This window comes from Phyllostomus hastatus, unplaced genomic scaffold (assembly GCF_019186645.2).
Source record: "Phyllostomus hastatus isolate PE091 unplaced genomic scaffold, TTU_PhHast_1.1 phas_scaffold_501, whole genome shotgun sequence".
In the NCBI taxonomy this organism is placed as follows: domain Eukaryota; kingdom Metazoa; phylum Chordata; class Mammalia; order Chiroptera; family Phyllostomidae; genus Phyllostomus; species Phyllostomus hastatus.
Genome location: NW_025334033.1, coordinates 30,525,859 through 30,552,320, shown reverse-complemented (window position 1 = coordinate 30,552,320; position 26,462 = coordinate 30,525,859). Strand labels below are relative to the sequence as shown.

The 26,462-nt window shown below is 46.6% G+C and overlaps 2 protein-coding genes across 4 annotated transcripts in view; one reads left to right on the top strand and one right to left on the bottom strand.

Annotated features, from left to right (window-relative positions):
* Window positions 1-13,611, top strand: part of AAGAB (alpha and gamma adaptin binding protein) — a 47,546-nt gene extending 33,935 nt beyond the window's left edge. The window contains exons 6-10 of one of the 2 annotated variants that reach the window (XM_045823730.1): window positions 4,491-4,573; window positions 5,424-5,520; window positions 10,605-10,709; window positions 11,168-11,217; window positions 11,884-13,611. In XM_045823730.1, the coding sequence (XP_045679686.1) occupies window positions 4,491-4,573; window positions 5,424-5,520; window positions 10,605-10,709; window positions 11,168-11,217; window positions 11,884-11,961 (413 nt within the window). In that variant the 3' untranslated portion in view covers window positions 11,962-13,611. The remainder of the gene's footprint in view (window positions 1-4,490; window positions 4,574-5,423; window positions 5,521-10,604; window positions 10,710-11,167; window positions 11,218-11,883) is intronic. The other variant, XM_045823731.1, reaches the window with a different exon arrangement.
* A 9,843-nt stretch (window positions 13,612-23,454) lies between these two features.
* The window catches only part of SMAD3 (SMAD family member 3), a 111,318-nt gene continuing 108,310 nt past the window's right edge, over window positions 23,455-26,462 (bottom strand). For both annotated transcript variants that reach the window (XM_045822401.1, XM_045822402.1), the window contains exons 8-9: window positions 26,124-26,268; window positions 23,455-23,591 (exon numbers count right to left, since the gene is read on the bottom strand). In XM_045822401.1, coding sequence (XP_045678357.1) covers window positions 23,468-23,591; window positions 26,124-26,268 — 269 coding nt within the window. In that variant the 3' untranslated portion in view covers window positions 23,455-23,467. The remainder of the gene's footprint in view (window positions 23,592-26,123; window positions 26,269-26,462) is intronic.

Here is a 26,462-nt window from a genome sequence, read left to right as displayed (position 1 = left end):
GTATGGAAGGCTTACTTTGGTTGTAGAGAGGGTCAAAGACATAGTGGATGTTCGGCACCAAGAATGTTAACTTGCACACACAGGGTAGGGCAAAAGCAGGTTTGCAGTTGTGAGTACGTGAAACAGCTCATTCTTGTATTACTACTTACTGTATTTTCCGTATGAACAACTGTAAACCTACTTTCACCCCAGCCTGTAGTTAGTCCTCAGTAAATGTTAGCTATTATGATTATTAATCCTTCCAATAGTTCTGCAAGGTAAGTGTTGTCACACCCTCTGCGTAAGTGTAGAACCTGAGGTACAGAGAGGGCGTAACTTGTGTAAGACCACAAAGTAACCAGAACGAGGATTCAAACCCATGCCTTTATTTATCTTCAAACTCATAGGCTTATCATACTGTTCTGATTAAATAGCAGAGAAGAGCAGAAAAATGAGAAGGAAAAAATGCTTTTTTTAAGAATGACTTTGACTTTCCCCCAATTTCCTACAATTTCCTTTGCCTGGGTTTTTAATTACCTGAATGTCTCATGGAATGCATGGCAGAATCGCTCTGTGAAGTGAATTTTGTTTCTAAAATAACAGTGTGCCTTCAGATTTGTAAAGAGATAAGCACACAATTTCATATGTTTCAAAAACAATTTAAACTTTTATTTAAAAATAAATGTTAAAAGCTCCTTCCAAGGTTTGAGAATCTCTTATTTTAAATCTTTATTCTAGAGGCTATAGTTTTGTTTCCGGCACTTCCTGAAGAATTCTAATGCTAATAGTAATGACCAGCATCACTGGATTCTTTTTTCAGTGCACTGTCATTTTTATCTATTGTTCCACTGGTGCCAATTTACTAGTCTGCTGAAACTGAATTACATGTCTTTAAAGCCAGAGTTTGATATACTTACAATGCCTTTCAGAGTAATTTACTTAACAGCTTCCTCCTTCTGCAGCTCTGAAGTCCTAGAAGAATCAGTTGAGTAGGTGGATTAATTTATTCCTTCTGTGTCTAGTATTTTGTGGCATCGATAGAACCAGAGATACTAAAGCTAATTTCAAGAACTATCATCTAACTAGGGATGATATTTCCGTGCCCTGAATCCTGTGGAGAAAAATCTGGCAAACAAGGGAAGATTTATGTATCCCTTTTCTACAGGAAGCGTAGTTTTACAGGGGGTGCACATGGGCAGAATTTTGCTAAATATCGAACTAAGCAAAACTGAGAGTTTCTTTAAAATTGTAAATGTATGAAATAAAATCCAAGATTTTTGAACAACATTAATGTACAAGCAGTCCACTTTGGATAAACAAAAATGAATTGTTTACTAATTGTGAAAATTTACGTGTTTCTAACTTCCTTAAAATATAAGCAGTAGGAACACAGTGAACTCTCAGCTAACTACATCCTCCTTTGTTTGTAAGGAAACACCAAGCAAAAGTCCTTCCAGCCTGTCTTAATTAGCCCAGAACTGATTATAAGCTCAGTCTTCTGTAAACCTTAAAAGGATTCTGAAATTTAAGGTTCTTGTTTTTCTCTCTATTAAGTAATTTTTTTAAATATGTAATCCCAGCTAACTCAAACTTACTGTCAAGAGAAGATAATGCCTCTTTATAAAATCACAAACTTCTAGAGCAGAATGGACTTTAACAACCATGCATAGCAACCCTCTTACTTTACAGGACAGAACATGAAGGCGCAGAAAGATTGATTAATTTGTGCAGGATGGCACAGAGGGGCGGGGCGGGGCGGGGCGGGGCGGGGGGGGCGGGGCAGAGAGCCAGGAGTGAAAGCCAGACTTGCTGACCTGGCCCAGTTCTCTTCCCCCTATTCTGACTCCTTCATAATTTTGAAAAATTGAGGCTCTCATTTTTTTTATTGTGGTAAAATACACTTAGCACATAATTGTTAAATTGAAAACAAATCTCTTTGGGAAAAAAAGGCAGAGCAACTGTATAGCATAAACAATAGAAGAAATCTCTTTGAATAGGTAAACACATGAACATGAAATGAGGTCAGAAGGTACACAAAGGTTTACCATGTACAGGACAGGCCCAGCTCCCCCTCTGCCTCACCCCTGCCATCCCAGTCGCCTCCGCGGAGATGGCCACTGTAAGAATGTGGCATTTGAAGTAGACTGCATGGTCCAATAGCGTGCCCCAGCCGACGTTATGGCCTCAGTCATCATGGATTGCAGGCTGGCCTGCCAAGTTTTGGCCATGCCTAGCAGAGGAAAAACATAAGCTGTGGAATTGGAATATGGAGAGATTTGTGAATTGGACTTGAAAATTACCCTAAATCCAAGTTATTTCCAGTAATAGAAGTAGGTGCTCTTTTACAGCAGTACTCTGTTACTCAGATAATGAATGTCTTTTGTACAAAGAGCCTAAAGTATCTTATAAGAGCCCTCATGTATCCTCATGACATGTGAAATCCCTGTCCAAGTATTGCATAATTGCAGGCAACTGCTGTGAGGTCTATAGCACACTGGCCAAAAAAAAAAAGAAAAATTATGTTAATGTTTGAATTAACCTCCCCAGTTTCTGTGAAGCCATCAGTGTGGGACACCACAAGCATCTGCTTCCCAGCCACTGAGCCTCCTCGGCCTCCCTCAGTGAGAAACCTCAGTGCCTGGTCCTTGGATGGGGCACACCCAGGCATTTGGCCTGGAGAGTTCTAGCAGGGTGAGCAAGTGGGTAAGGATGTGAAACGGGGTTCCAGGAGTGCACATGCACCTGTGACCCTGCTGCCACAGTTGAGGTTGTAGAGCAGCAGTAGCAGCTGGGCAGCAGCGGGCTTTCAGAACTGAACGCTTAGGTTCTGGGTTGATAGCCGCACTCAGTGGGGAAGCTAGGCTGCTGCCCCTGTGGTGAGAGGTCAGGCTGGAGCAAGCTGCAGCTCTGGATCCAGGGAACCACAGATGGGCTTTGTCCAGTTTTAAAAGGCAAATCCCCTCCAGCAAAAGGGAAGAGGACTGAGACTGCAGGGGGTTCTCTTTGGTACCTCTGTGTGACTGAGCATCTGCCAACAGGTTTCACCTGGTGGGGAAGTTTAACAGTGGCTTAGAGATGACACTGGGTTCAGTAAGAGATAGGGAGAGGAAAGGCAAGGTGGGAGGAGGGTGTCTTTTTGAGAGAGTTTTTTGACTTCTGTACTGTTAGATTCCTGAAATGTGGGTTTCGTGTTCTGCTCTGCAGCAGTGTTTTGTTACGTTTTGTTTTCAGTTTCCCTGATCCTAAGACTCTCCTAGAGGACTCAGTAAAATTCCCATTTCCTTGACCTGTGTCCCAGAGATTCTGTCTCAGTCTGAAGTAGGGTGCGTACTGTCTACTGAATATTGGGGTAGTTTTAACAAGTGTCCAGGTGCTTTTAGGGAACACTATCAGATCAGGGCTGGGACCTTTACTTTCATCAGTTCTAGATGTTCTGCTCTGCATTTGTCCTCAATTGTAAATACAAATATTGAAAGTATTGGGAGCCTTAACTGAAAGTGGCCCATTTACAAGGTCTGTCCAGAAAGTATCCAGCCACGTACTATGAAGAATAGAGGTGTTTATTGAAGATACAAGAAACACTGTACATAGGACAGCAACGCCTCAACCCCTTCAAAGTGGGCACTTGGGACCTCACACAGTTCTCCCAGTCACCATCCGCTGCCCCGTCATATTTTCCTTAGTCTCAAGGGTCAGAAATCTCTTCCCTTTCAAAGGTGATTTTTTAGTTTTGGGAAAAGCCAGGAGTCACAGGGCACTAAATCTGGGCTGTAAGGGGGTTGAGTCACCTGGGCAATTTGATGTTTCCCTAAAAAACTCTTCACGAGATGTGATGCATGAGCAGGCACATTATCATGATGAAGCTGCCAGTCACCAGGTGCCCAGAGCTGTGGTCTTCTGAATCATCTGAATAGTTTCCATGGAGGAATGTTCAAGCTTACCACAAAATTTGATGCAGATTCATTGCTTTACTCATTTTGAATGTGATGTCCCCGCAGTGAGCATGCTCACTGAGTGGCATCTACCACCCCCACTAACTAGCAGAGTGAATTTGTCATTGTTCGCGCATGCGCATTCCAGTTCACTCTCCTTGGCTTTCAGGTTACATTGATGTGCAGACTATTCGTGTTATATTAACAATGGCTGGACTTTTTCCGGACAGACCTTGTATATCAAAATTAGAGCTTTATTTCAAAAAAGCATTCATGTTCCTCTTCCATTTAAAACACTGGAATATTATTAGTTCATAGTGACTATTAAACCATCGATGCTGTTAATCTTTGCACATGGAACTGAGTGGCATTTTATTTGTTCTGGTGATCCTGCCATTATAACAAATACTCCGATATTTTAAAACTATCCAGAATTTAGTGAGTGTGATAATTGGTAGAAGCTATATTTTATAGTTAGAACTATTATAAGGAAAAAATGGCCATTGTTTCTTCATCCAGTCATTTTCAGAATTTAAAATAGAAATTAAAAACTTCAGTGATTGTATTTTTCCTTTTCAGATAGGAGCCAAGGCTTTAGCCTTCTCAGCTCACTGGCTGGAGCAAACCATAGCATTGCATCAGCAGACACCTGTCACTCACAGGTAAAGGTTTTTCCTTGATCTTTTCCCCTCTTTGGCTTTAATTTCTGCCAGTAATTATGGATCTTTACACCATTTATCATTTTTTCTTTCCATTTAAGAAGTGATGGAATATTAAAAATAGATAAAAGGAGAACCTAAAACAGTCCTCTTGTGCCTCGTGCCTGTTGCGAGAAGCGTGCTTTAGCGTCAGATCAGTGAGCCCTTTCAGGATGTTTGCAGTCTGGCTGGTTTCATGTTTTCTTGCTAGACTGCTTTTCAAAAAGCGCTAGGGTTTCCTTTAGGCATAAAGTTGCCTCCAGATCTTTAAATATAAAATGAAATCACAGTTCTTTTTCAGTACTTCCCATGTACAAGGCCCTGTACAAATCTGAGGCAGGATCCTTGCCCTTGAGGAGCCTGTTAGACTGATTTCAACACTTTGTCATCCAGGACTTTGGGCCAGATTTGCCTTGGTCAGTGTGCTGGAGGCAAGGGCACGCAGACGGTGCTGCGCCGGCTGTCCAGGCATCTTTCTCATCAGTCTGAGCTGTTTGTGTTAGGGTCATGTTCATTTTCACACTTCAAATAAAACATGGATCTTAAGCACAACAAACAATATGTTTTAATAGTCAGTAGCAACATCATGGCACTTTCTAGTATTTCCTTGAGGAAAAATACTCCTGAGTTAGTGAATTTTTAGCTGTTTTATCTTTTTTTTAATGTGATGTCAACCTTCTTCCATCTCCCCTTATCTCTAGCTCCTACTACTGCTTCTCTAAAGGCAGCCAGTGGGTGGAAGTGTGAGCCTTCTGGGTTTAGTTCTGAAGTAGCCTGCTATTGAATTATTGCTTGTGTGTGTTTCCCTCAACAGCAGCCCTGTTTGCCAGCAGCAGATAGGACTGAATCCCTCTTGGATCATCGGGGTGGTGCAGCTAACGCAGCAGATGCTCAGGTTGATAGCATTGTGGGTAAGTTCCTCCTTTGGCTGCCAAGAGGCAGCTCTGTGGAACTTGGAATAGTCAATGTATCAGGGAATGAATCATCCAGGGGGAAATCAACTTTATATATAGACAAGGGAAGAAAATGTGAGCCTTTCGATGGCTGTCAGAAAAAGGAGGGAGAATAAATGCATTACAAGTCCGTGGGTATCATTTTTCTCTCTGATTCTCTTAGCAGGATCTTGATTCAGATTGTCTTAGCTAAAACAGTGAGAACCAGGCAGTGAAACAGCTTCATATATTTGTATTCCATAGTTTTTTTCATAGTGTTGGGTTGGCCAAAAAGTCCATTTAGTTTTTTCTGTAAAATAGAAGACTCATTTTTCATTTTCGCCAGTAACTTCATTATTTGGATATTTTGAGTATGTCGACTATCTCCCATGTTCTCCCAATGTTCTCCTATCTCCCAGTGTTCTACATGGTAGAACACTGGTTGTTCTCAGTTAATGTCTCAATTTGATCGCTGTCAACTTCAAGTGGTCCACCCGACCGTGGAGCATCGTCCAGTGAGAAATCTCCAGCATGAAACTTCTCAAACTACTTTTGACACATTTGATCAGTCACAGCACCTTCTCTGTACACTGCACAAGTCTTTTTATGCGATTCAGTTGCATTTTTACCTTTCTGAAAATAGTAAAGCATAATATGCTGAAAATGTTGCATATTTTCTTCCAAATTCAGTATTAAAATGGCTGCACAAAAATTCACCCATTTTGATGTTTTTTTTAAATGCATGCTAATATGACAGCTGTCATAATACAGTCTAACAAAATTTTTTGAATGAAGTTAAAGACAACTAAGTGCTACTAGAGCCATTGTATGGAAAAAGCCAAATGAACTTTTTGGTCAACCCAATATTTAACAGTAGTCAGAATTGATGATAACAAGAATAATATAACTTTATAAGCCCTTTCACATCCTTTTAAAATTATTTTATATCCACTTTCTCATTTGATAATGAAGTTAGGTAGAGAAGTTATTTTACAGAAATGACCGTGAGGCCCAGAGCGGTTCAGTAGCCTGTCCGAAGGTACCCAACAAGGTCCTGGGACTGAGTCTAGAGTGCAGCCTGTTGCCCCAGAGCCAGAAGGCCCAGGAGCTTAATTATAAGTGTTGTTTTGGTAGGGAGTTGTGGACATCTTGACTCTCTCGTTGTGCCATAGAGGGCCCTGTGCAGTAATAAATTTTTAAAAGCACTTTTCCCTTGATAACAAGATAATCCTTGTAGAAAACCCAAGGGGTTGTTTATAGAAACATAGTAACAAGAAAAAAAAACATATCATCTCTTTTCTCTCTAGTTTAAGGTCAGTCTTGTCTTTTTGTTTGAATCCTTCCTATAGGCTTTTTTAAATTGAGGCGTAATTGACATACAATATTATATTAGTTTCAGTTGGCTTTTAAACCTGCCAGAGTCCCTTTTATGAAAATAAACCATTAACCACACTGAAGGAGGTAGTTAAGACAAGAACTAACCTCAGTAATTTGGGAAAACAGGATTCTGACTGGATATCATAGGGCTAAAAACAAAAAGAACTGATAAAAAGTACCGTACTTTGCTTAATAAATTTGATTCTAAAATGATATGTATTTATATATATTATGGTTGAAAAATTAAGAAAATACAGTGTAAAGAGAGCTAGGTTTTCTCACTGTCAGAGAGGTTACAAATAAGGAAAGGGAAGGTTGGGATGAGCCCTTTTGTACTAGACTGAAATGGGAGGTATCAGTATGAACACATGGTTTTTAAAACTGTATGTACAGTTAGAACAATAGAGAAATACAGATATGTGTATGCAGGCATTCATACACATGTGTATTTCCTAGCTGTACCCACTGAGAGGGCCTAGAAGCAACAATAGTTTAATAGTAGTGGACACACTTAGGCCCTTGGGTCTTGGTTTCCAAATACTGTTCTCCAAAAACGTACCAGGGCTACTTGGAGAAGTGATGATTCCAGGGCTGGGGCAGAAAAAAGGCAGGATAAACCTGGAGCATCTCATGGTACCAGCAAGTAAGAAAGTGCTCAAAAAGATTGAGGAGCCCTGGCTGGTGTGGCTCAGTGGACTGAGTGCCGGCCTGTGAACCAAAGGATTTCTGGTTCGATTCCTAGCCAGGCCACATGCCTGGGGTTGTGGGCCAGGTCCCCAGTAGGGGTGCATGAGAGGCAGCCACACATTGATGTTTAACTCCCTCTCTTCCTCTCTCTAAAAATAAATAACATCTAAAAAAAAAAAGAGTGGGGATATATTGAAAAGGCAGAGGAAACAACCTGAAAGAGCTAAAGCTGAAATAATTTGACTAGCAAAAATAAACTAATGCAGCACTGGGTTATAACCCATAGAATAAAATAAATATTTATGCAAACATACTACTATAAATAAATAATTGAAGAAACAAAACAATAACTGGGAAAGAAAGGGTTTCTTTTCCCTTCAGAAGAATTTCAGTTAGTGAATGTGGGAGGAATGAGGGAAATAGAAAATCACCATTGAGTCACACACCACGGTGGCAGTTCTCACAGGCCAGGTCCACTGATGGCTATTAAAATTAGTAGATGAAAATTTGCGAAGAAACATGAAGTTTGCATAGTCTAAAAGTATTTCTCGCCAGATATCTATTTATTTAAAGCAGGAAACAGTAACTTCATACCAGAACCTGGCAGATACTGCTTCAGGTGCTGGAGACTCTCACCGGAAGTGAGACACGCCAGCGTCATCTCCCCCAGACGCGCACTGAGCGGGCGCTCAGTCTCGTGCTGTTTTTGCCAAAGTGAATAACCTCAGTTTAATAATAAAACATTAGACAAACCCAAATTGGGGGACATTACACAGATAACCGACCAGGACTCTTCAAAAGTGTTTAGCCATAGAAGGTGAGGAAAGACTAAGGAACTGTCAGGAGTTGCAGAAGACTGAGGGGGTTTGACAGCTCGGGGCCGTGTAGGACCGTGGAGCAGAGAAGAGGACTTAGAGGAAAGGCGAGCGCAGTCTGAACCGAGTCCGTAGTTTAGGTTATAGCACCGCACCGTCACTACCTTCTAGATGTTTGTAATTATAATGTGGTTATATTAGATGTTAACATTAAGAGAAGGTGGATGAAGGGCATATCCTATTTTTGTAATGTTTTTGTAAGACTAATTATTTCAAAAAAACTGTTTAAGGTTTTATTTATTTAGTTTTAGAGAGGGGGAAGGAAGGAAGAAAGAGAGGGAGAGAAACATCAATGTGCAGTTGCCTCTCACGTGGCCCCCACTGGGGACCTGGCCCACAACCCAGGCATGTGCCCTGACTGGGCATCGAACTGGTGACCCTTTGGTTTGCAGCCCATACTCAATCCACTTTGAGCCACACCAGCCAGAGCTCAAAAAAATTTTTTAAAAAGACAAAACTAAACCAACAGAAGTAAAAACTTCAACTCCAGGCTTTTCCCCTTTCTCTGCTATACTTATTCCATTCCTCACCCCCTGTTCACTACTCAGTGCACGCCCATCTAACTTTGACCTTCAGTTCCCACCAACTCAGCTCCCCAAGAGCCTTTGAACCACAGAATCTAATAGATGTCTTCCGTTTCTCATCCTGGTCTTTCGGCAGCATTCGGTACCATGGACCAATCCCTTTTGAGACATTGTGTTCTCTTGACTCACCCAGCCCATCCTATAGTTGGGTGATTTTCCTACTTCTCTGATTATTCCTTCTTTCTTTGGAAGATTACTCTTTTTTACCTAGTCTTTACATATTGCCATTCCTGAATGCTCCACTTAAACTCCTCTTCCAAATCTATATTTAAGCACAAAGTGATTCTGTCTATGTTCAAAGTTCAGTTATCTTGTACACACAGGTAAATCACAAATTTTTATCTCTAGCCCTGTATGCCCCCTGCCAACACGACATGCCCATTGAGCTAAAGCAAATTTATTAACCAAAGTGCATTTTAACACCAAGCTATTTATTTGACATTGTAGATGCAAAGAAGTGTAAGTTGTCATCTTTGTCTTCAAGGAGCTTACGGTCTGAAAGTGCAGACAGCGGCCTAATGTAATGGTTAAAGTTGGGGCCTGAGTCCCGGACAACTGTGTTCAAATCGTGGCTCTACCATTAGCAATGAGATGACCTTGATTAAGTTACCTAGCCTCCATGGGCCTCAGTTTCCCCTTCTGTAATAGTGGGGTTCACAAATCTTACAGTGTGCTGTGGCAAAAATGAAATGGAATGGTGTCAGTGAAAGCACTCGGTGGTGCAGACACAAAGTAAACCCTCTTACTGTAGTGGCGTTCCTCACAGTGACGATGGGGAGGCATCAGGATACAAACTCGCGTGCACCAGCGCCAGGGCGGTTCCGCAAGCACTGAGTGTGGGACGCATCCAAAGGGAGCAGACCTGTGAGTGGGCACGGTCAGGGAGGACGGCCCAGAGGTGGTCAGCCTGGGGGGGCGGATGAGTTAAAATTCTGATTAAAAACAAATTTTGATGATGAGACAACATGCTATGGTGGAAATAGTAAAGGATTTGTAGCAGGAAAACAGGAATTGAAATTCGGTTTACCTCTGGATAGTTTTGATTTTAAATGAGTTCACTTTTAAACCCAGGTTTCTTCATGTGTAAATTGTGGACAGTGATATCTGCTCTAACCGCCTTATGTGGCCGTCAGTAGTAGATGTGAAAATATTTGATGTACAGTAAAATGGCATATAAATTTCAGGCATTTATTGCTGAATCAGTGTACATTAGTGGGGAGTGTGGCCTAGAGAGTTGGAAACACCTAAGTCTGAATCCAAGGTCACACTGGCTGTGACCTTCAGCAAGTCACTCCAACACAGAGCTCTAGTTTTCTCATCTCTGAAACGGAAACTGTATGCCTTGCCCATGTCGTAACTGTTCCTCTGGGAGGGCCCACTGGTCGCCAGACAGGGTCAGGTACCGTGAGCTGTGAAGCTGGTACACAGGGCACTTGTTCAGCGGTGGCTTTCATCAAAGCCAGGATTGATTGCCTTAGGATTCTGCGTGTTTAGCACATGTATAAATAACCTGTGACAATGTGACGAATCCTTATTTCAGATCCCATGTTAGATCTGGATATTCAAGAACTGGCCAGTCTTACTACGGGTGGAGGAGATTTGGAGAATTTTGAAAGACTGTTTTCAAAGTTAAAGGAAATGAAAGGTAATCGGACCCATTGTGTCTAACATGTTCCCATATTGATACTCCCTGGTTTTACATCGGGGGCTTTACTTTGTAACTGTCGATTCGATTCTGTGCTGTGGTCTCAGCTGTCTGGAGGAACTTAGCTACTGGGAGTGTGTGCCGTCCTCTGGTGGTAAAAACTCCCTGGGGAAAGTTTTCCTCTTCCTTGATTCTCTTTCCTCTTATTTTCCCTCTTCTCTTGCCTCTGTTTCTTTCAGTGAGTCTCAGTAAAGTGGAATCAGTGAGACCCCTCCCAGTTCACTCACTTCATTCCCATTGGGAGAGTTTGGAAGACTTAGACTTCCTGACAGCTGTAATGACTACACCATAAACATGTCTTTGAAACCCATCTCCCACCTTCTAGTGTTAGAGCATCCACACACTCCAGATTCTCTTGTGCTATTAGACGAATTTCTTAAGATATATTTTCCCCCTAGACAAGGCTGCGACGCTTCCTCACGAGCAAAGAAAGTTGCATGCAGAAAAGGTGAGACAATCAGTCAGGTATTTATTGAATACCTACAGAAGGTCCAGTGCTATTAGAATGATGGCACTTATTTATTAATTATATATACATTTTTACTTCTGAAGTGTCTTAGTGTGAACTTTTCCTTGGATTTTAACATAACTAATTGAGTATTTATACAACAGTAACTTAGTTGCTGCAGTCAAACCAAGATTTTTCAAATGTATGTTGAATGACGTGGAACTTTTCATTGAGATGCAGGATGTTTGCCTTTCTATCTGTTGGACTGGAAAACTCTTAGTTATTCTGTTTTGTTTTGTTTTGTTACTACCAGTGCAGCACATGTTCTTGGCAGGAAACACATTGTGGTATTCTATTGTATGAAAGTGTCATAATTTATCCAGTTCCCCTTTGGACAGTGAGGTCACGTGTGTGCATTTTTTCTTCTATAAATAGTGAGGCTGTGTGTCCTCACACATCACCAATTTGTACGACTCTCTTGTATCCTGACTGTAAATCCCTAGAAGTGGAGCTCCTGGGTCAAGGTAGTCAAGGGTTTCGATATGTGTTGCCCGAGGGCTGGAGGGCGAGGTGTAGAATTTTAGATCTTAGTTGGTTCAAAGTATGACATGAAATGAGGTGAAATTTAGCTGTTGGCTAAAATTTGTTGCACGTTTCTCTCCACAGGTTGCCAAAGCCTTCTGGATGGCAATTGGGGGAGACAGAGATGAAATTGAAGGCCTTTCGTCTGATGAAGAACACTAAATTATTCATATAGGGTTTGACTAACAAAGATGCTCCCCCCACCTGAGATACTGCCCTGCTCCGCCCAGTTACATTTTGCTGAACTTCCCATCATCATGTTGGCCACCTCACTCGTTTCCCCTTGATTTTAGATTTTAGTAGAGGGTTAAGGAGAAAGCTTTCCCCCCTCCGTGTATTATAAGGGAGTGAGGGGTATAGCAACAGTAAGGTCTGAGAATTTTTCAAATATACTTTTTTCTAGGGACGGTAGTAGAATGAGAGGCTCGGAGGTCTGTGTGGTTTGCCCACGTTGAAGAAGAAAACCACTCAGCCGTCCTTAGTCAGCCTTTTAGTGACGTGCCCGTGCTCACACTCGATCACTGCAGACAGGGAGCGTGTGCCCTCTCTCCCTGGGCTTCTGGGTTTTCTGCCTCCAGGGAGCTCATTGCTCTGGGCCTCGGTGCCTTCGGTGGGAAGAAAGGAAGCCGCCACCGATGTGGTTTGTGCTGTGGTGTAGGTGGGGCCAGTGACAGCAGCCTCAGGTTAGTCTCCAGTTAAAAAAAAATTGCTTCTGGGCATTTCAATGAAAATACAGTGTCTGAGCTCACATTAGAAAGTGTTGAGAAGCCAGTATGAATTTCTAAACTATAGTAAATGAGGCAAAGCTGTCCTACTCTGGTAGGCGTAAAACAGACCCCTTTATCAAGTTGCTGGGGGAGGGAGGGGTTGCCTGTGTTAGAGGCAGAGGAATTTAAATCCCCAAATGGGCCATTGAAACAGTATGTGGTCACCTACTAAGATTTTAGCATTAGTGTTATGAAGAAACTCTTCTTTCTTGAGTTCTCTTGAGATGTCAGAGGTGTGTTGTCACACTTTATGCCCTCAAGAGAAGGCAAGTTTCTTCCTCCTCTCCGGAAGACAGATCACTGCCAAAAATAGTGACACTAAGGAGCGAGTCAGATGGGAAAGGATGTGAGTTCCTGAGTACCTTGTGTTACTTCCCAGGCTGAGTGGGTCAGCCCTGGGGGAGCTGACTGCCAAAGGGAAAGTTCCTGAAGGAGCAGTGGGAAGTACAGCAAATAAACCGTCACCGGAGTGGCCCCCGCCGCGGCTGTGAGCGGCACAGCGCACCAGAGCTGGACAGTGCTTGCACGTGGGCCGGGAACTGCTCTTGGGCTGGGGCGTTCACCCGCAGAAACAGGTTCTGACTCCTCTATGTACAGCTTCAGGCACCGCGGAACAAGAGGCAGATGGCAGGGGGAGGGGTGGCTCAAGTGCCGGGCCAGGACGACCACGGGAGGGAAGGTTTCAGTGGTGGGAGCATTCAGGAAGGGCCGTTTCAGGGAACTGGGGGGGGTGGGTGGGGGGGACTGTCTTGCTTGGTGGCCTTTTTTTTTTTTAACTATTCTGAAGGATTATTGAGTCTGTAGTTTAACACCATTCCATCAGTGTTTCTTTGGGATAGCTGTGTCAGCCATTCACTAGGAATATAAGGGAGGTTGGTTCCCTGTTGCAAAATGAAAGGTGGAGCACGCTTTTCTTAAAACACGAGAGGTTTCAGGTAATACATTAGGATCACATGGTTACTGAAAACAGATCAGAAAAAGCTGTGAACTTGATTCTGTGGCTTAAACAGACCAGATGATTAAAATGTGATTTGTTTATAAAGTCTGTTAATGTGTGTTATGATTTTTTTTGTCGTTTAGTAGGGGATTTATGTGAAGGAAGCCTGCCTTCCTTCACTGGATTAGGCATATGGACATAGCAGCCCCTTCTAGCAGAAATGTGGAATAAAAGTATCCAGTGGTGTCTACTAAAGACCCAGGGGAAGAAGAGTGATCATGAGCTAATAGTGCAATAAAAGTTAAAGTCTATCTAAAGCAATCTCCGTACGTGCTATCACAAGTTACTATGAGCTGTCCTTCTGGGTTTAAAATGAGACTTGGCTCTGCCCTCCCCCCACCTCCAGTGTTTATTTGTGTAACACACTGTCTGGCATATAGTAGGCCCTTAATTTTGGTTTGTATTTGTATTTGATAGTTTGATGAATATGATCACAAATTTTGAAGGTCCATGAGTGTTGGAAGGTAGGGGAGAGACAAGAATAAACTTTTTTCCCTGAGAAAATCATGTGTTATGTAATAATTTTAGAGTGATGAAGACATAGATATTTTTATAACTTTAAAATATGTTATCCTGCCAGAGTATGAGGAGATTGACAGAACTAGTTTGCTTGCTCTCTATTTATAGAACTTGGCCCCATCTAATTCAGAGAAGCTGGAGATTCAGGGAGGCTAGACTTAGATGGCTGAGTAATATGGAGTGCGATTCAAGGACCATGGAGCATGTAAGGCCATTACTGCAACTGCTCATACCACACGAAATGGGATATACGGCCAGCGTGAAGTTCCCATTGCGGAGAGGTGGGGATAAACATGTTTGCCGTGGCTGATGTCGGATCCCCTTAACCTTGGACCAGTCTCTTAACAGTGACCACAGAGAGGGCACGCGGAGTGCCCCTGGCCCTGCCTTGACTGGCCATGGAAAAACAATCTTAGAAGAATCACTGTCTAAGGGTAAGATGAGAGCTCCATGAACTATTCTGAGCTCGAGTGTTTGCTGGTGCAAAGCTAAATTTAGCAAACATGTGTCTAGTGTGGTCAGAGGTCCTGATTCATTGAACTCTCTGATTGATGGAGACAGAGTTCCAGAGAATGCTGTAATGAGTTAGAGTTGCCTTTCACCGCCCTCCCCCCCCCCCGCATTTAAAAATAGATGAAGACAATTCAGCTACAGCATTCTGTCATTAGATATTAAATTTTGTATTCAAGCAGTGTAGGTGGAGAAAGTAAGAAAATCTAGCCAAGGGTACCCACCTTAGTAGAGGATTGGCTTGAAAATAACACCCTATTAACTTCCCCATAATTTGTGTTTCATAAAAGTAGGATGCTGACTGTGCCGGGCAAAGTCTAGTTTTGATTTAGATTCGAGGTTTAGTTCAGTGATCCATGCCTGCACCTTTGGCATGTAAGGTCTTGTGGAAAGGGCCTTAGACATTCTCTAAGTTTTATATTCTGGGCAATTCCTGTGTGCCTGCTGTTAAGTACGTGGGTTACAGTTCTAGTAGAAGAAGTTGCTTGCTGTTTTCCCAGGTGTTACTGGTTTGCAGAACAGAGAATTAGTAGAGGTAACAGCAACAGTGTGGGCCTTTTGCTGGCATCCCACTGAGTCACATTGTAGCCCTTACACTTCTGCTTTGTTTCTGATTGGAAAGTACTGATTCAAAGCCTGGACTTAATTGCTATTACTGCACCTTTGGAACACAGGTTTGGCAAGAAAAAAACTTTTTTTCTCTAATGCTCTTTAGTATCTGTGTTTCTATGTGGATTGACTCAAATACTCTCCCCATAACTACAGACTCGGAGGCACAAAAGTCACCTACAGCGGCAGTTCATGACCAGCCTCCCTGGTTCGCTTCTGTAAAGAGTGCGGACAATCATTGTCTCTCCCCTTCTCTTATCAACCAGGTGGCTTTAGTGCTACAAAAACTCGGGCTCAGTGAGGCCTGGGGTGGGAACGGTATTAAAACGGAAGCATCATTTTGGAGAGAAAAAGAGTCTCTTGGTCTGAGCCCAAGGATTTGCTCTGCAGCAATTCTGCTGCTCCGGGATATTCTCAGGAAGTCGTAAATGGAGAAGTTAGAAGGTCTCAAAGGTGAGAAAAAGCAACTAACCTGTTTCTTTAACCCGCTGGAGCAAGGATCCGGGGGCCAGCCAACACCGACTGGGGACTGTCTTGGTGCGGAGCTGTGCAGGTAGCGGCAGAGGCTGCACACCTGGCAAGGATGCGGAGTCTCTGCCCTAGGAGCTCATCGCCCAGCTTGGGTGGGAGGAGGGGACGAGGAAGGTAAGGGCACAAAAGACAGGTTGTGGGCAGAGTGTGAAGAGTGCCCTGACCAGCCCTAACTGCTGTGGGAAGGGAAGCAGAGTGGGTTGAGAGGAGCATAACGCACACCTGGGAGCAGCCGTTCTCAAACTGGAGCCCACATTAGAGTCACCTGCAACTGGGGCCCCGCCCCGGTTTCTGATTTAGCAGGTCTGGGGCAGGGCCTCAGAATGTGTGTTTCTCACGTCCCAGGTGATACTGATCTTGCTGGCCAGTGACCACACTTTGAGACCCACAGACTTACAAGAAGTGATGCTTGAACTGAGCTGGAAGGATAAGAATTTGGGCAGACAGGTGGAGGCAGGAAAATCCATAGTGGAAGTTACGACACGAACAGAGGTACGGAGGTAAAGCAAGGGGTTCCATGGGGAGAACCCCAGCAGTCAGAGGAGTGGTGGTAGGTGAGGACGGAATGATGCTGGAGGCAACCTTGAGACCCTACTTCATGACGCCTGTGCCTACTCTGCAAGTTGAGGAGCCAAGAGGTTGGAGCAGAAAAGACATCTAACCATGATGACATTCCAGGGAAGACTGGCAGTAGTATTAGGCAGTGCTAATTGGTCAGCACCATGTGCCTGGAGAGCTGTGTTGAGAAGGATTCTGAGGCTGAGAATGGTTGCAGCACTGTGAGCAGTGGTTTTTACCATGGATAGAGAAACAGAATGGTTGTAACTTTGTCCCATGTTTGCTATCCCTGGACTAGAGGGAGACAGATGAGGAGAATGTTGGGCTAGCTGTGATAAAAAGTAATCAGGAACTGTATCTTGGTCAAATACCTTCAGCTATGTCTACATACTTACTCTAGAACAGCACCATGGAAATGGATGCAAAAGATATTGCTGAGGTAGAATCTACTGGACAGGGGCTCTAATTGATTCATTTATTTAACAAAAATGTGTGGCACCCAAAAGAAGTTGGAGGTATAAGAATAAGATGCAAACCCTGCTGTCAAGAAACTTGCAAAAAAAAAAGAAAGGAACTTGCAGCCTAGAGGAGGAGACGGTCCTAGTTCACACACAGTTGAGGACATGGTGGTAGAGTCACAGAGGGCTTCCTGGCGATGTCTGGAGTCGAAGCATCAGTGACAGTTAGCCAGGTAAACTGGTGGTGCGTGTCACAAAGGCCGGGGCAGGGGGTGTTCACTGGGGAAGAGGGGCCAACGTTCCAAGCAGAGTCTAAGGAGCAACATGTTATTTGTTCGCAGGGTATCCAGCTGAGAGAGCTAAATAGGGGCCAAATGCTGAAGGTCCAGGGGTCCATGTTAAAGACCTTAGAGTCTGTGCTGTGGCCAGGTGTGGGGGGGTGCATCTAAGGTCAGGTGTGTCCCTGGCGGTGGTGCGGGCGATGCATTTACAGGAAGGCAGGCTGGAGGCTGGGAGCGCGGTTATGAGCTGGCGCAGTTGTCTGTGTGCCAGAGGAGCTGCTGCGGAGGGCAGTGGCGGTGGGAAACGGGGCGGACTGGGTGTCGGGAGTGAGGGAGGGCGGATGGCTGTGAGCTCTGTGGCTATTGGGTGGGTGAATGGTTGAGCCAAACACTGGGCTGAAGGCCAAAGGAAAGGGACATGGTTTAATAAGGGCACTGATGGGTTTGCTTTTTAAATTAATGAGTTTGCGCTCTGGCCAGTGGGTTCAGCACTGGCCTGTGTACTGAAAGGTTGTCAGTTTGACTCCCGGTCAGGCCACAGGCCTGGGTTGCTAGCCAGGTCCCCCAGCTGGAGACATGTGAGAGGCAACTGATTGATGTTTCTCAGATCAGTTTCTCTCCCTCTATCTCCTGCTCTTAAAAAAATAAATTAAAATTATGAGTTTGAAGTACTTGCGGCACCTCCACGTACCAGTGGCCAGCAGCTGTTGGCCGCAGGTCTGAAGCCTGTGATGGATGTCTGGGCCGCAAACACTGATTTGGGAGTCATTAGCGTTCATGTGGCTTGAAATCATGCAAGTAGATGAGATCACTTGGGGAGGATGTCAAGAGCACACACAGTGGCCTGGGAACACCACCCGGGAGGAGTAGGCAGAAGAGGGAGGCAGAGTAGGCAGAGGGAGGTGCGGGCCCAAGAGAAAGAGGAGGTTGTGTGCGGGGGCCAAGTGGAGCCCAGCCATTCAGGGCGCTTGGTCTCTCCGAAGGCAGGCTTGGTCCGCGGGCAGCTGCAGCGCAGGCGATGGGGAGCAAGGAAAAGGTGTGCACTCAGCTGCTCAGGACTCGGAGAACGGGGGAGAAGGAGCCAGAGAGAGGCTACTTGTGAGAATGGGGGGTCAGGACAGTGAGCTGGCTCGAGAGGGGGAAGACACATCGGTTTGGGGGCGTATTTTCTGATCGTGTTTAACAGGTGTCTGGAATTTAAATTGTGGAGCTCAAGGGGCAGGGGCAGGTTGGGTTAGATGTGTGGGTTTGAGAGTCATGTGCTAAGAAATACAAACGAGGTAAAACCTTGGGGAAATAAGAACCACGAAGGCAGGAATCTGATGCAGTTCACGGAGGCCAACTGTGTGGGCCCACAGGTGTCATTTCTGTGGAACCGGCCTCCCTCCTGGTACGGGCAGTGTCTGGGCTCTGGTGAGGGCCTTCGAGGACGACACCGTAGAGGTGGTCCAGCTGAAAGATCATTGCAGCCCCATTCCATCCTCCTCTTCCAAAGTGTTTTAATTATCCTGTGTTTTAATCTATATCATGTGGGGTCAGTATAAGATTCAGCCAAGGAAACAATTTTGAAGTCTCTGTCTTCTCCAGAGTTTCAAATATAAAATGAATTTTCACAGGAGCTAACAAAGTCACCTGAGCTGGGCAGTGTGGAAACCTCCTTATTTATGAATCTAAAACTACCTCCGTGCCTGAGGGAAGATTAATCTGGTGGCATCTCATGATTTGCCAAAGGCCTTTAAACACAGGGAAAATGAATGCAAAAAGGAGAATGCAGAGGCAGCGCTGGCGGGACCTGTGTGGCGGTGCTTCTGTGTGGGGAGCCGGGGAGACGCTCCAGCGGTGGGACTTTGGGCCTCTGCTTGGCTGACGCGGGATCCCGCTGTCGCTGAAGGACTGGCTGGCACTGCCTGTTGCCCTTGGTGAGTGAGTGAGCTCAGTGGGGTGTTACATGAGGCTGTGGCAGAGAGTGGCTTGGCACGTCCTTGGTCAAAGTGCTTTTGAGCTTAGAGACAATGCTCCCTGGGGCCCCTGGGGCCCCACTGGGTTCCCTTGTAAATCTCCCCACCCAGACACGGCAGCAAGAATGAGACTGAGCTCCTGGTGCAGGAGCTTCTCAATGAAAGTTTATTAGAAGGGCACTTACAGGGGGAAGAGAAGGATAGAGAGGACACAAATCTTTAACAATAGTACAATGCTTAAACAGGTGCTCTGCTCTTAAGATACAAAAGTTAGAAAAATCTAAACCACTATAAATACATACATGCTTTTTACAAAGGCATTAAAAGGTCAGGCTGGCTGAGACGTGAAGGTCATCAGCATCGCACACGTTCTGTTCCGCATCGAGGGCCCTCGTCAGAACAGCCTCGTTGCAGGACTGAGAGTGAGTGAAGGCATCTTGGAGAAGGGAGGCTCCAGCCCTCCGTGTAAAGTTCTCACCCCGGGAAGGGAGAGGACTCGGAGCTGCCTGTTGTCACACGTTGCGGCATGATTAGCGAGCCTGGGCTGGTGTGTCTGGATGCTGAGCCAGAAAAGCCTCTGCCCTCAACCCACATTCAGAACTGGCTGTGCCTCCCGCTCTTCCCAGCCACTGTCCTTGGGAGGAGAGACCTTTCCAAGCTTCTTCAAAAAAAATTAAATAGTCGTCTGTCTTGAATGGGTTTAAGAAATCATTACATAAATATAAAACACCAGGATGCAAGAGTGTACATTACTTGAGCATAAAAAAGAAAATCAACTACAGAATCACTGAGAGAATTTCTCAATCCAGTTTACATGATAGGCGGGTTTTGTTTCTGCAGCACCGCCTGGATGTCAGGCACTTCCCACCGACTGACACCCTTCCGTCAGAGGGGCCTCCTCTTCATTTCTGATCCGTGTCCTCTGTGTTAATTCCACTCCTCTCCCACCCACTAGAGAAGTAGCTGATCCTCTTTAAAAGGCTGACATACATTTTGAAGAGTGTTACTTGAAGGGGTTCTAGAAGGGAACATTTATGCCACAAAGAAAAATGGTGCAACATAGCTGTGTTAAGTTGCGGTTTTCTTGTAAGAAAGTGGGGACATGTAGATTTTGGGGAAACTCCCAACTCTGCCACTTGAAGTCACACAGTAAGACACAAGGTCCAGAATTTAACTCATGCCCTTTCTTGCTACTGGTAACCCCTGGTTAATAGTCCCCGGAGCAGTCTGCGGATTCCTTTCCCTTCCGCCCCTTCTAAGGACCCGAGAGTGGCCTCCTGTGCACGCTCCCCCTGCAGAGACCATTGTGGGAGCTGGAGCCGCAGAAATAGCAGCTTGGGGCTAACGATGAAATCAGATGCCTGTCTTCTCCCCAGACTACTCATTTGCATGCTCAACATGCACACACTACTTAAAGGAAACCTTTTTCTGCAGTTTGAGTAAAAGCATTTAGCCCTGGAATATGTCCAAACTTGAGGAAGCCAAGGGGACATGGAGAAAAAAAAAACAAAAACTAAGCACAAGATGTGTGCTACAGCTCATTCCATTACATTAACAATGATTAAAAAAAAATAATCACGATCAGTAAAAAAATACAACACAGACAACATAAGGACAATGGGAAAGTCTGCCAGCAGCCTTGCCCTCGTGTTCTTTCTAAGAGTCAGAGTCCCCGCTCCTGACTCTAGGCTTGTCTCAAAATGTCAGGTCTTCTACCGCCTGCCAGGAAGGTGGCCAACCGAGATGATGTTCCAGCACAGGCCTGTAACTGGAACCTGCTGGGGCGGCTACCTACATTTGTGCTGGAAGGATCTAAGTTACTAAATAAAGTTTGGAAGGGGGTGTGGGGGAGGAGAGGAAAGGGACTACAGGTTGGCTCCCAGGGAAGGGGCTGAGGCTGAGGACCCCAGCAAGCCCCAGGCCCACGACTCTGGGTTGCAAGGTGAGGGCAACCGGGGAGGGAGCCTGGGGCAGGGGACAATGCACACATCATGGGTAGCCTGGACGAGCACGCTTAAAACCACTGTCCAACACCTACTGTCCCCCTCTAGAACTGCCGTTATTTCCTTGTGCCCCTTTCAGCTGTCCTTTTAAAAAGTTCTAAGCTGTATAAATGCCTTTCATACAACAGGGTTTAAAAAATAAAACTAGTTTTGTGACAAAGGACACTAATATTACACATGCCCCCAAGGCACCTGTGCAGCCTCTGTGGATGGGGATGGTGCCAGGTCCTAACCTCCAGGTGAGACCAAATTTATTTCCCATGGTGCCAAAGGTGGGCTTTCCTACATTTTCCTCACACTGCCTCCTCCAGCAGTCTAGTCTGTAGAGAAAAAGGACCAAGTGAGTAGCTTTTGGGAAACAAAGCATTGAAGGTCCTAAGACACCATCTAAATGTAGCCAGATGTGACCACAGGATCGCCAGCATCGGGCTGTACCTGAAGCTAGTTGCCAAGTACCTGGAGGACAGCTGTGTGCTGAGGGATCATGAAGCAGGTGGAGAAGACAGGCCCTCAGAAACCGCTGCCCATCGCTGTTAGGAGAGGCCAAATGGAATCATGCATACCAAGTCTCAGGCCTGACGTGAGTGCACATCCAGGAGGTTTGGGTGGCTTCCTGTGTCTGTAAGCAGCAGTCCACAGATGGGTTCACACCGGGCACAAACTTCAGACACAGTATTTGGCCCTCAGGGGGATTGAGGGCTTTTGCGTGGTCTCTGCATTGTGTCAATGGTCCTGTGAGAAGACTAGCACAGGTCTGGCAAGGTGTTCCTCCTGCCTCTTCCTGTGTCCTCAGGAGGCTTGGCGAGCAGCTCTCCTACCTGGAAACCTCGAGGCTGGAACTTCAGAGGTGCAGGGTCCTGCAGGTGAGGCACCAGGAAGCCCCCAGCATCTCCACATAGCATCAGAAATGTCATCACACTTGAGGTTAGTAACCTGCCAAAAGTATACACTTTCTTGCCTTCACCTGGAGTTAAGACAGGACTTCCATAGGAAATCCCTTTATTTTTCCTGGTAGAAATCCATGCAAAAATATGGGATAAGTCATTTCATACAAAAACAGCAGCAAAGAATAAAGTACCAATTCAATTGCAAGTGGCAATTCTGTCTGCTGTATTATGCAAAAGGGCTTTTTTTTTTCCAGTTGAAATAATTTATAATAGTTTTCTCACTAATTGCCACTGGGAGCAGTACTTATTATACAATATAACTGCTAGAGTTGGCACTGATAACCCTCCACCGTGAACTAGATAATCTTATACCCCAGGGGAAAGATGACAGACCTCTTTGCACCAAGCCTGCAATTTTCAAAGGTGTAAAAAAAAATTTAATAGCCCTTTCATTTGCCTCGTTGGCCTGAGATTTTTCCCTTCTGGTGAATTCGCTCCTGTTAAATCAGCTTGCAAAACTGCTGGCAGGTGTCTTCTCAACAAAACCTGCAAAAGCTTCACCTGGGGGAGAAGTTGCTTCCTCCCACTCTGCTTTCCCAGTCAATGCGCCAACCCAGGATTTAAGCATAAAACAAACATTAAAAGAGCACATGATAAAGTTCATTTAATTAATGCAACTGACTACATAAACCAATAGCCGAATGCATGAGAATACAAAGTGAGCTCTTACAACTGGGACCCATGCAATGTAGTGAGTGCTGCCTTAGCCCGAACACGATCACTCCACAACGCCACCTGCTTTATGTGAATACCTTCCGTCATTCAAATCTCTTTGAGATTAATGTGATAAACTATACATTGCAGATGCTCTGGGCCTCGGCAGATCCTTCTAACTGCTCCAACTGAGAAAGGAAAATTTAAGAGCATTTTGAAAGAAGAGGTCTCTGGCTTTTCCCACTGTCGGTCCATGGCCTGAACACACTGGCTCACACCAATCAGGACGCTCTGAGTGGAGGAGACACACAAGTCCCTCTCACCCCAGTTGTCAGTCCGGCTCGGGTGCTCCTCTACAAGGGATTGCTGGGGCTCACTGTGCTCAGTTCGAGAGGCATCTGCCAGAGTGCCAGAGGGCCGGTTACGAGGTTTGCTCACACCCCTGCAGGCTTCTCCCTGCCTGGAACACTCCAGGTGAACACCCTGCAGTCCTGCACAGAGGACTGTGACAGTGACAGTGGCATCCCAGATTGGACAGTGACATCCCAGATTGCTGTCAAAAAAGAAGGGGGCTGAGCGGAGGAGGCAGGTGGTGACATACTACCTGTTTGCCCAAGCCACCAAAGCAGAAGCCATTTCTTGCCCTTCAAACTGGGACCAGAGGGCAAATGTGCTCAGCAGGCACAGCTGTTCATAAAATCCATCTCTGGGTTTGCGTCTGTGTTTTGGAGAACAGGTTGGTGCCACTTTGGTTGAGGGAGAAAAATCTCTTCTTCCTTGGCAACAGTGAGTTGAGTTCTGATTTTCTCCACTTCCTACATGGCCATTTCACCCACGCCCGCCCTCCCCGCCCCGCCCCCTCCACACCCCACGTCTCTAAGACACACTGGAGCAACGGATGCTTGGGGAGCCCATTTGGGTGAGGACCTTGTCAAGCCACTGCAAAGGCCCATTCAGATGCAGCTCGATCCAGCAGGGGGTGCTGGTCACTGTCTGTCTCCTACAAGACATAGGGAAAGGAAAAAAAGGCGGGAAATTTTAAAAATGTCTAGAAGGACACACACAGAAGTCAGGACGCCTTTTCCTGCTTTGGTGACAGTCTTCTCCCCAGACCCAGAGATATAAGTCTTGCCCTGCTAGACCCCGAGTGGCTTAGAGGAACTTGCTGAATCTGCCGTGCAGGAGCCTTCCAACCAAGAAGAGCTTTGAGTGAACCGGGTTCTTGTGATGGGGAAGGAGACGGCCCTTCAAGAGTTAACCACAGGAGGCAAATTCCAGGGTGCCCCAGAGGCCCACCAGTTGCTGTGACAGGCTCCTGACAGAGAACCCCCGTCTGTCCTGAATGGGCACCTCGGTCCCCCAGCTCCAGACCCGGCCGGCCCCAGCAGGCCACAATGACGTGCGTCTGTCTGATTGAGGGGTGTTTTTTACAAAGCGCCGACAGGGCCCACATGCCGTCGGTTCCCAATGTGCTGATATAATTCCCATCTCTGGTCTTATTTTGGAAAATCTTACGAGCAGAGCGAGCCATGAAACAATTACTGGAAAAAACCAAGGCACACCACACGTTTCTTTTCCCCAAAGCACTTTGTCTAAATTCAGGCTGGTTGATGACGCAGCTCGCAGGCGAGCTCCCAAAGGCCTGCACTGAGCAAAGGCTATCTGCTGAGGCCGGAGGCGCCGGTGCCAGCTGGAGGTGAGTGGCCTGGGCCCTGGGCCCTGCTTTCGGCCACCTCATAGAGAGAAGGGATGAAACCTTACTCTCCTTGGCCCAAAAGGCAGAAGGAGGGCAAGACTCTTCTGGGAAGGGGCCGCACCCACCAGTTAGGCCGCTCTGCGATGTGCCAGGTGGCAGTGCCGTAGTGAGCCGCACAGGCCTGGGTGTGTTGGCACCGTGTCCAGCACGGCGATGCGGCGTCTGCCCCAGAGAAAGGCCTCCACCACCAAGGGGCCTCTTCCCAGCACTTGAAGCAGGAAGAGGGCTGTGGTGCCACGCCAGGTTGAGGGCCGCTGGCTGGAGGGCACTGCCCTCCTTGCTTCCCCTAAGTGGAGCGCCGGGAACAGGCTTGCCACCTCACCCCAGGTGAGACGCCTGATGCGGGCGCCTGAGTGTGGCCCCCAGGGCTGCAGTCTGAGTGTAAGAACAGCAAATGGACCTCCCCTTGGTTCTGTTCCCCTGGGTCCATCTTTAAATATTTCCCTTCCCTGCTAAAAAAAAAAAAAATACTAATTTTCTAACCTTTCAACTCTTGTTCCCCAGGTGATTTCAGTCAGGGCTAAGAGGTGGGCTAACGCGCCTGCCGGGCGAGGCCTGGGGGCCTGGGCCGACCTCCTCAGGCCGCTGTAATTGTGCCGTCAGTTCTCCCGAGATCCGATGCTGTTAGGTGCTCAGTTGGCCACTCATCCCAGATCTCAGAGAGACCCCCCCAGACCGAGGTGCTCTGTCCCCTGGCACCGCGGGGCAGACGCAGGGAACGGCAGCCCACATACGGTAAATGCGAGAGGAGGATTTTACGGACCGAAATCCTCTAATGAGAATCTGATTTTCCATAAGTCATGCTCATCTGGATTTCATTATAAACGGTGGCCCGGAGCCAACACTGAAATGGGTTTGGCTTGGGTGCAGAATGACTGCAAAACAAAATGGATTCCAAACATCTGGAAAAATGAAGAGAAGGGGAGAGGAACTTGCAAGACGCTGGCTCCCGCGGACGTGTGGGTACCTCCGCGTCTGCCCGGGGAGCTGAGGGTGGGGGCACCCCCGCGTGGAGCAGGAGGAGGGGCGCACAGCCCTGTCTCTCAGGAAACTCCCGTCCAGGTGTGAGAGGGAAGGGGCTGGACCCTCTGAGCCCAAACCAGGCGGTCTGAGAGACTCAGCGGAGCACACCGGGCCACGCGCCTTCACCAGTGCTGGGTTTAAACCCACATCTGAGATTCTGGAAGACACTGTTTCTTTCTCTGAGCAAGTCGCTGTTGTTCCTTTATGACCACCCAACTCTCCCCCTGTTCCCCTGCTTCTCAGTCATTTCGTACTCTAGACGCTCGGGGCCACCTGAGTCAGGGGAACCCCAGACAAGGGAAGGAGTAGGGGATGAAAGCTGAAAGCAGAGGGTCGTCGGAGACCCATCTGTCCAACAGGAACCGTGAGGAGGGAGCCAAGAGGGCAGGGCCTAGGTTCAGCCTTTCCACTAACGATGTGATTTCGGGTAAGTCACTTTGCCTCCCTGGGCCTTAGTTCCCTCACCCCTATAACAAGGGTGATGCAATGTCCCCGCCCAGTGTTGTGGTGAGGGTAACACGGAGCGTGTGTGTGAGGCGCTGTGCCAATGCTGCTCAGCTCTTCCTTATCTAGAGTGAGTCTGCCTCCAGCCTGCCCACTCGCAGCCTCTCTCTGGTCCTTGGTCTGTGCTCTTCGGGCAAGAGCTGGCCTCGCTTGTCCCTGAGGAGCCCCCACACTGCTGTCTGAGTCCCCTGAGGTCCCTGCAGTACCTGGGCCCCAGGCCTTCCCCGCCCCCATCCCCCCGAAGCTGACCTGTACTCTGCTCCCCAGCCTTTGACAAAGCTCATGCGGATGGTGCACATGCGCGTCAGCTGGTAGACGGCCTCGAAGCCCTGGTTCACCGACTGGGCCAGGAGGGCGGCGAACTCCTGGTTGTTGAAGATCTTCAGGTTGCATCCTGCCGACAGACCAGAAACGCTGCTCGTGAGGACAGACGGCGGAGGTGTCCCGTGCTCCCCTCCGGGCTAAGGCCATCCCTGGGTCACCCGGGACGTCATAACCCACTCGACTGAAGTGGCACACACACTCCACACTCGGCACCATGCTAGCGACGGGCCCTCTCAGTCCCTGTCCTTGAAGCCATCGCCACCT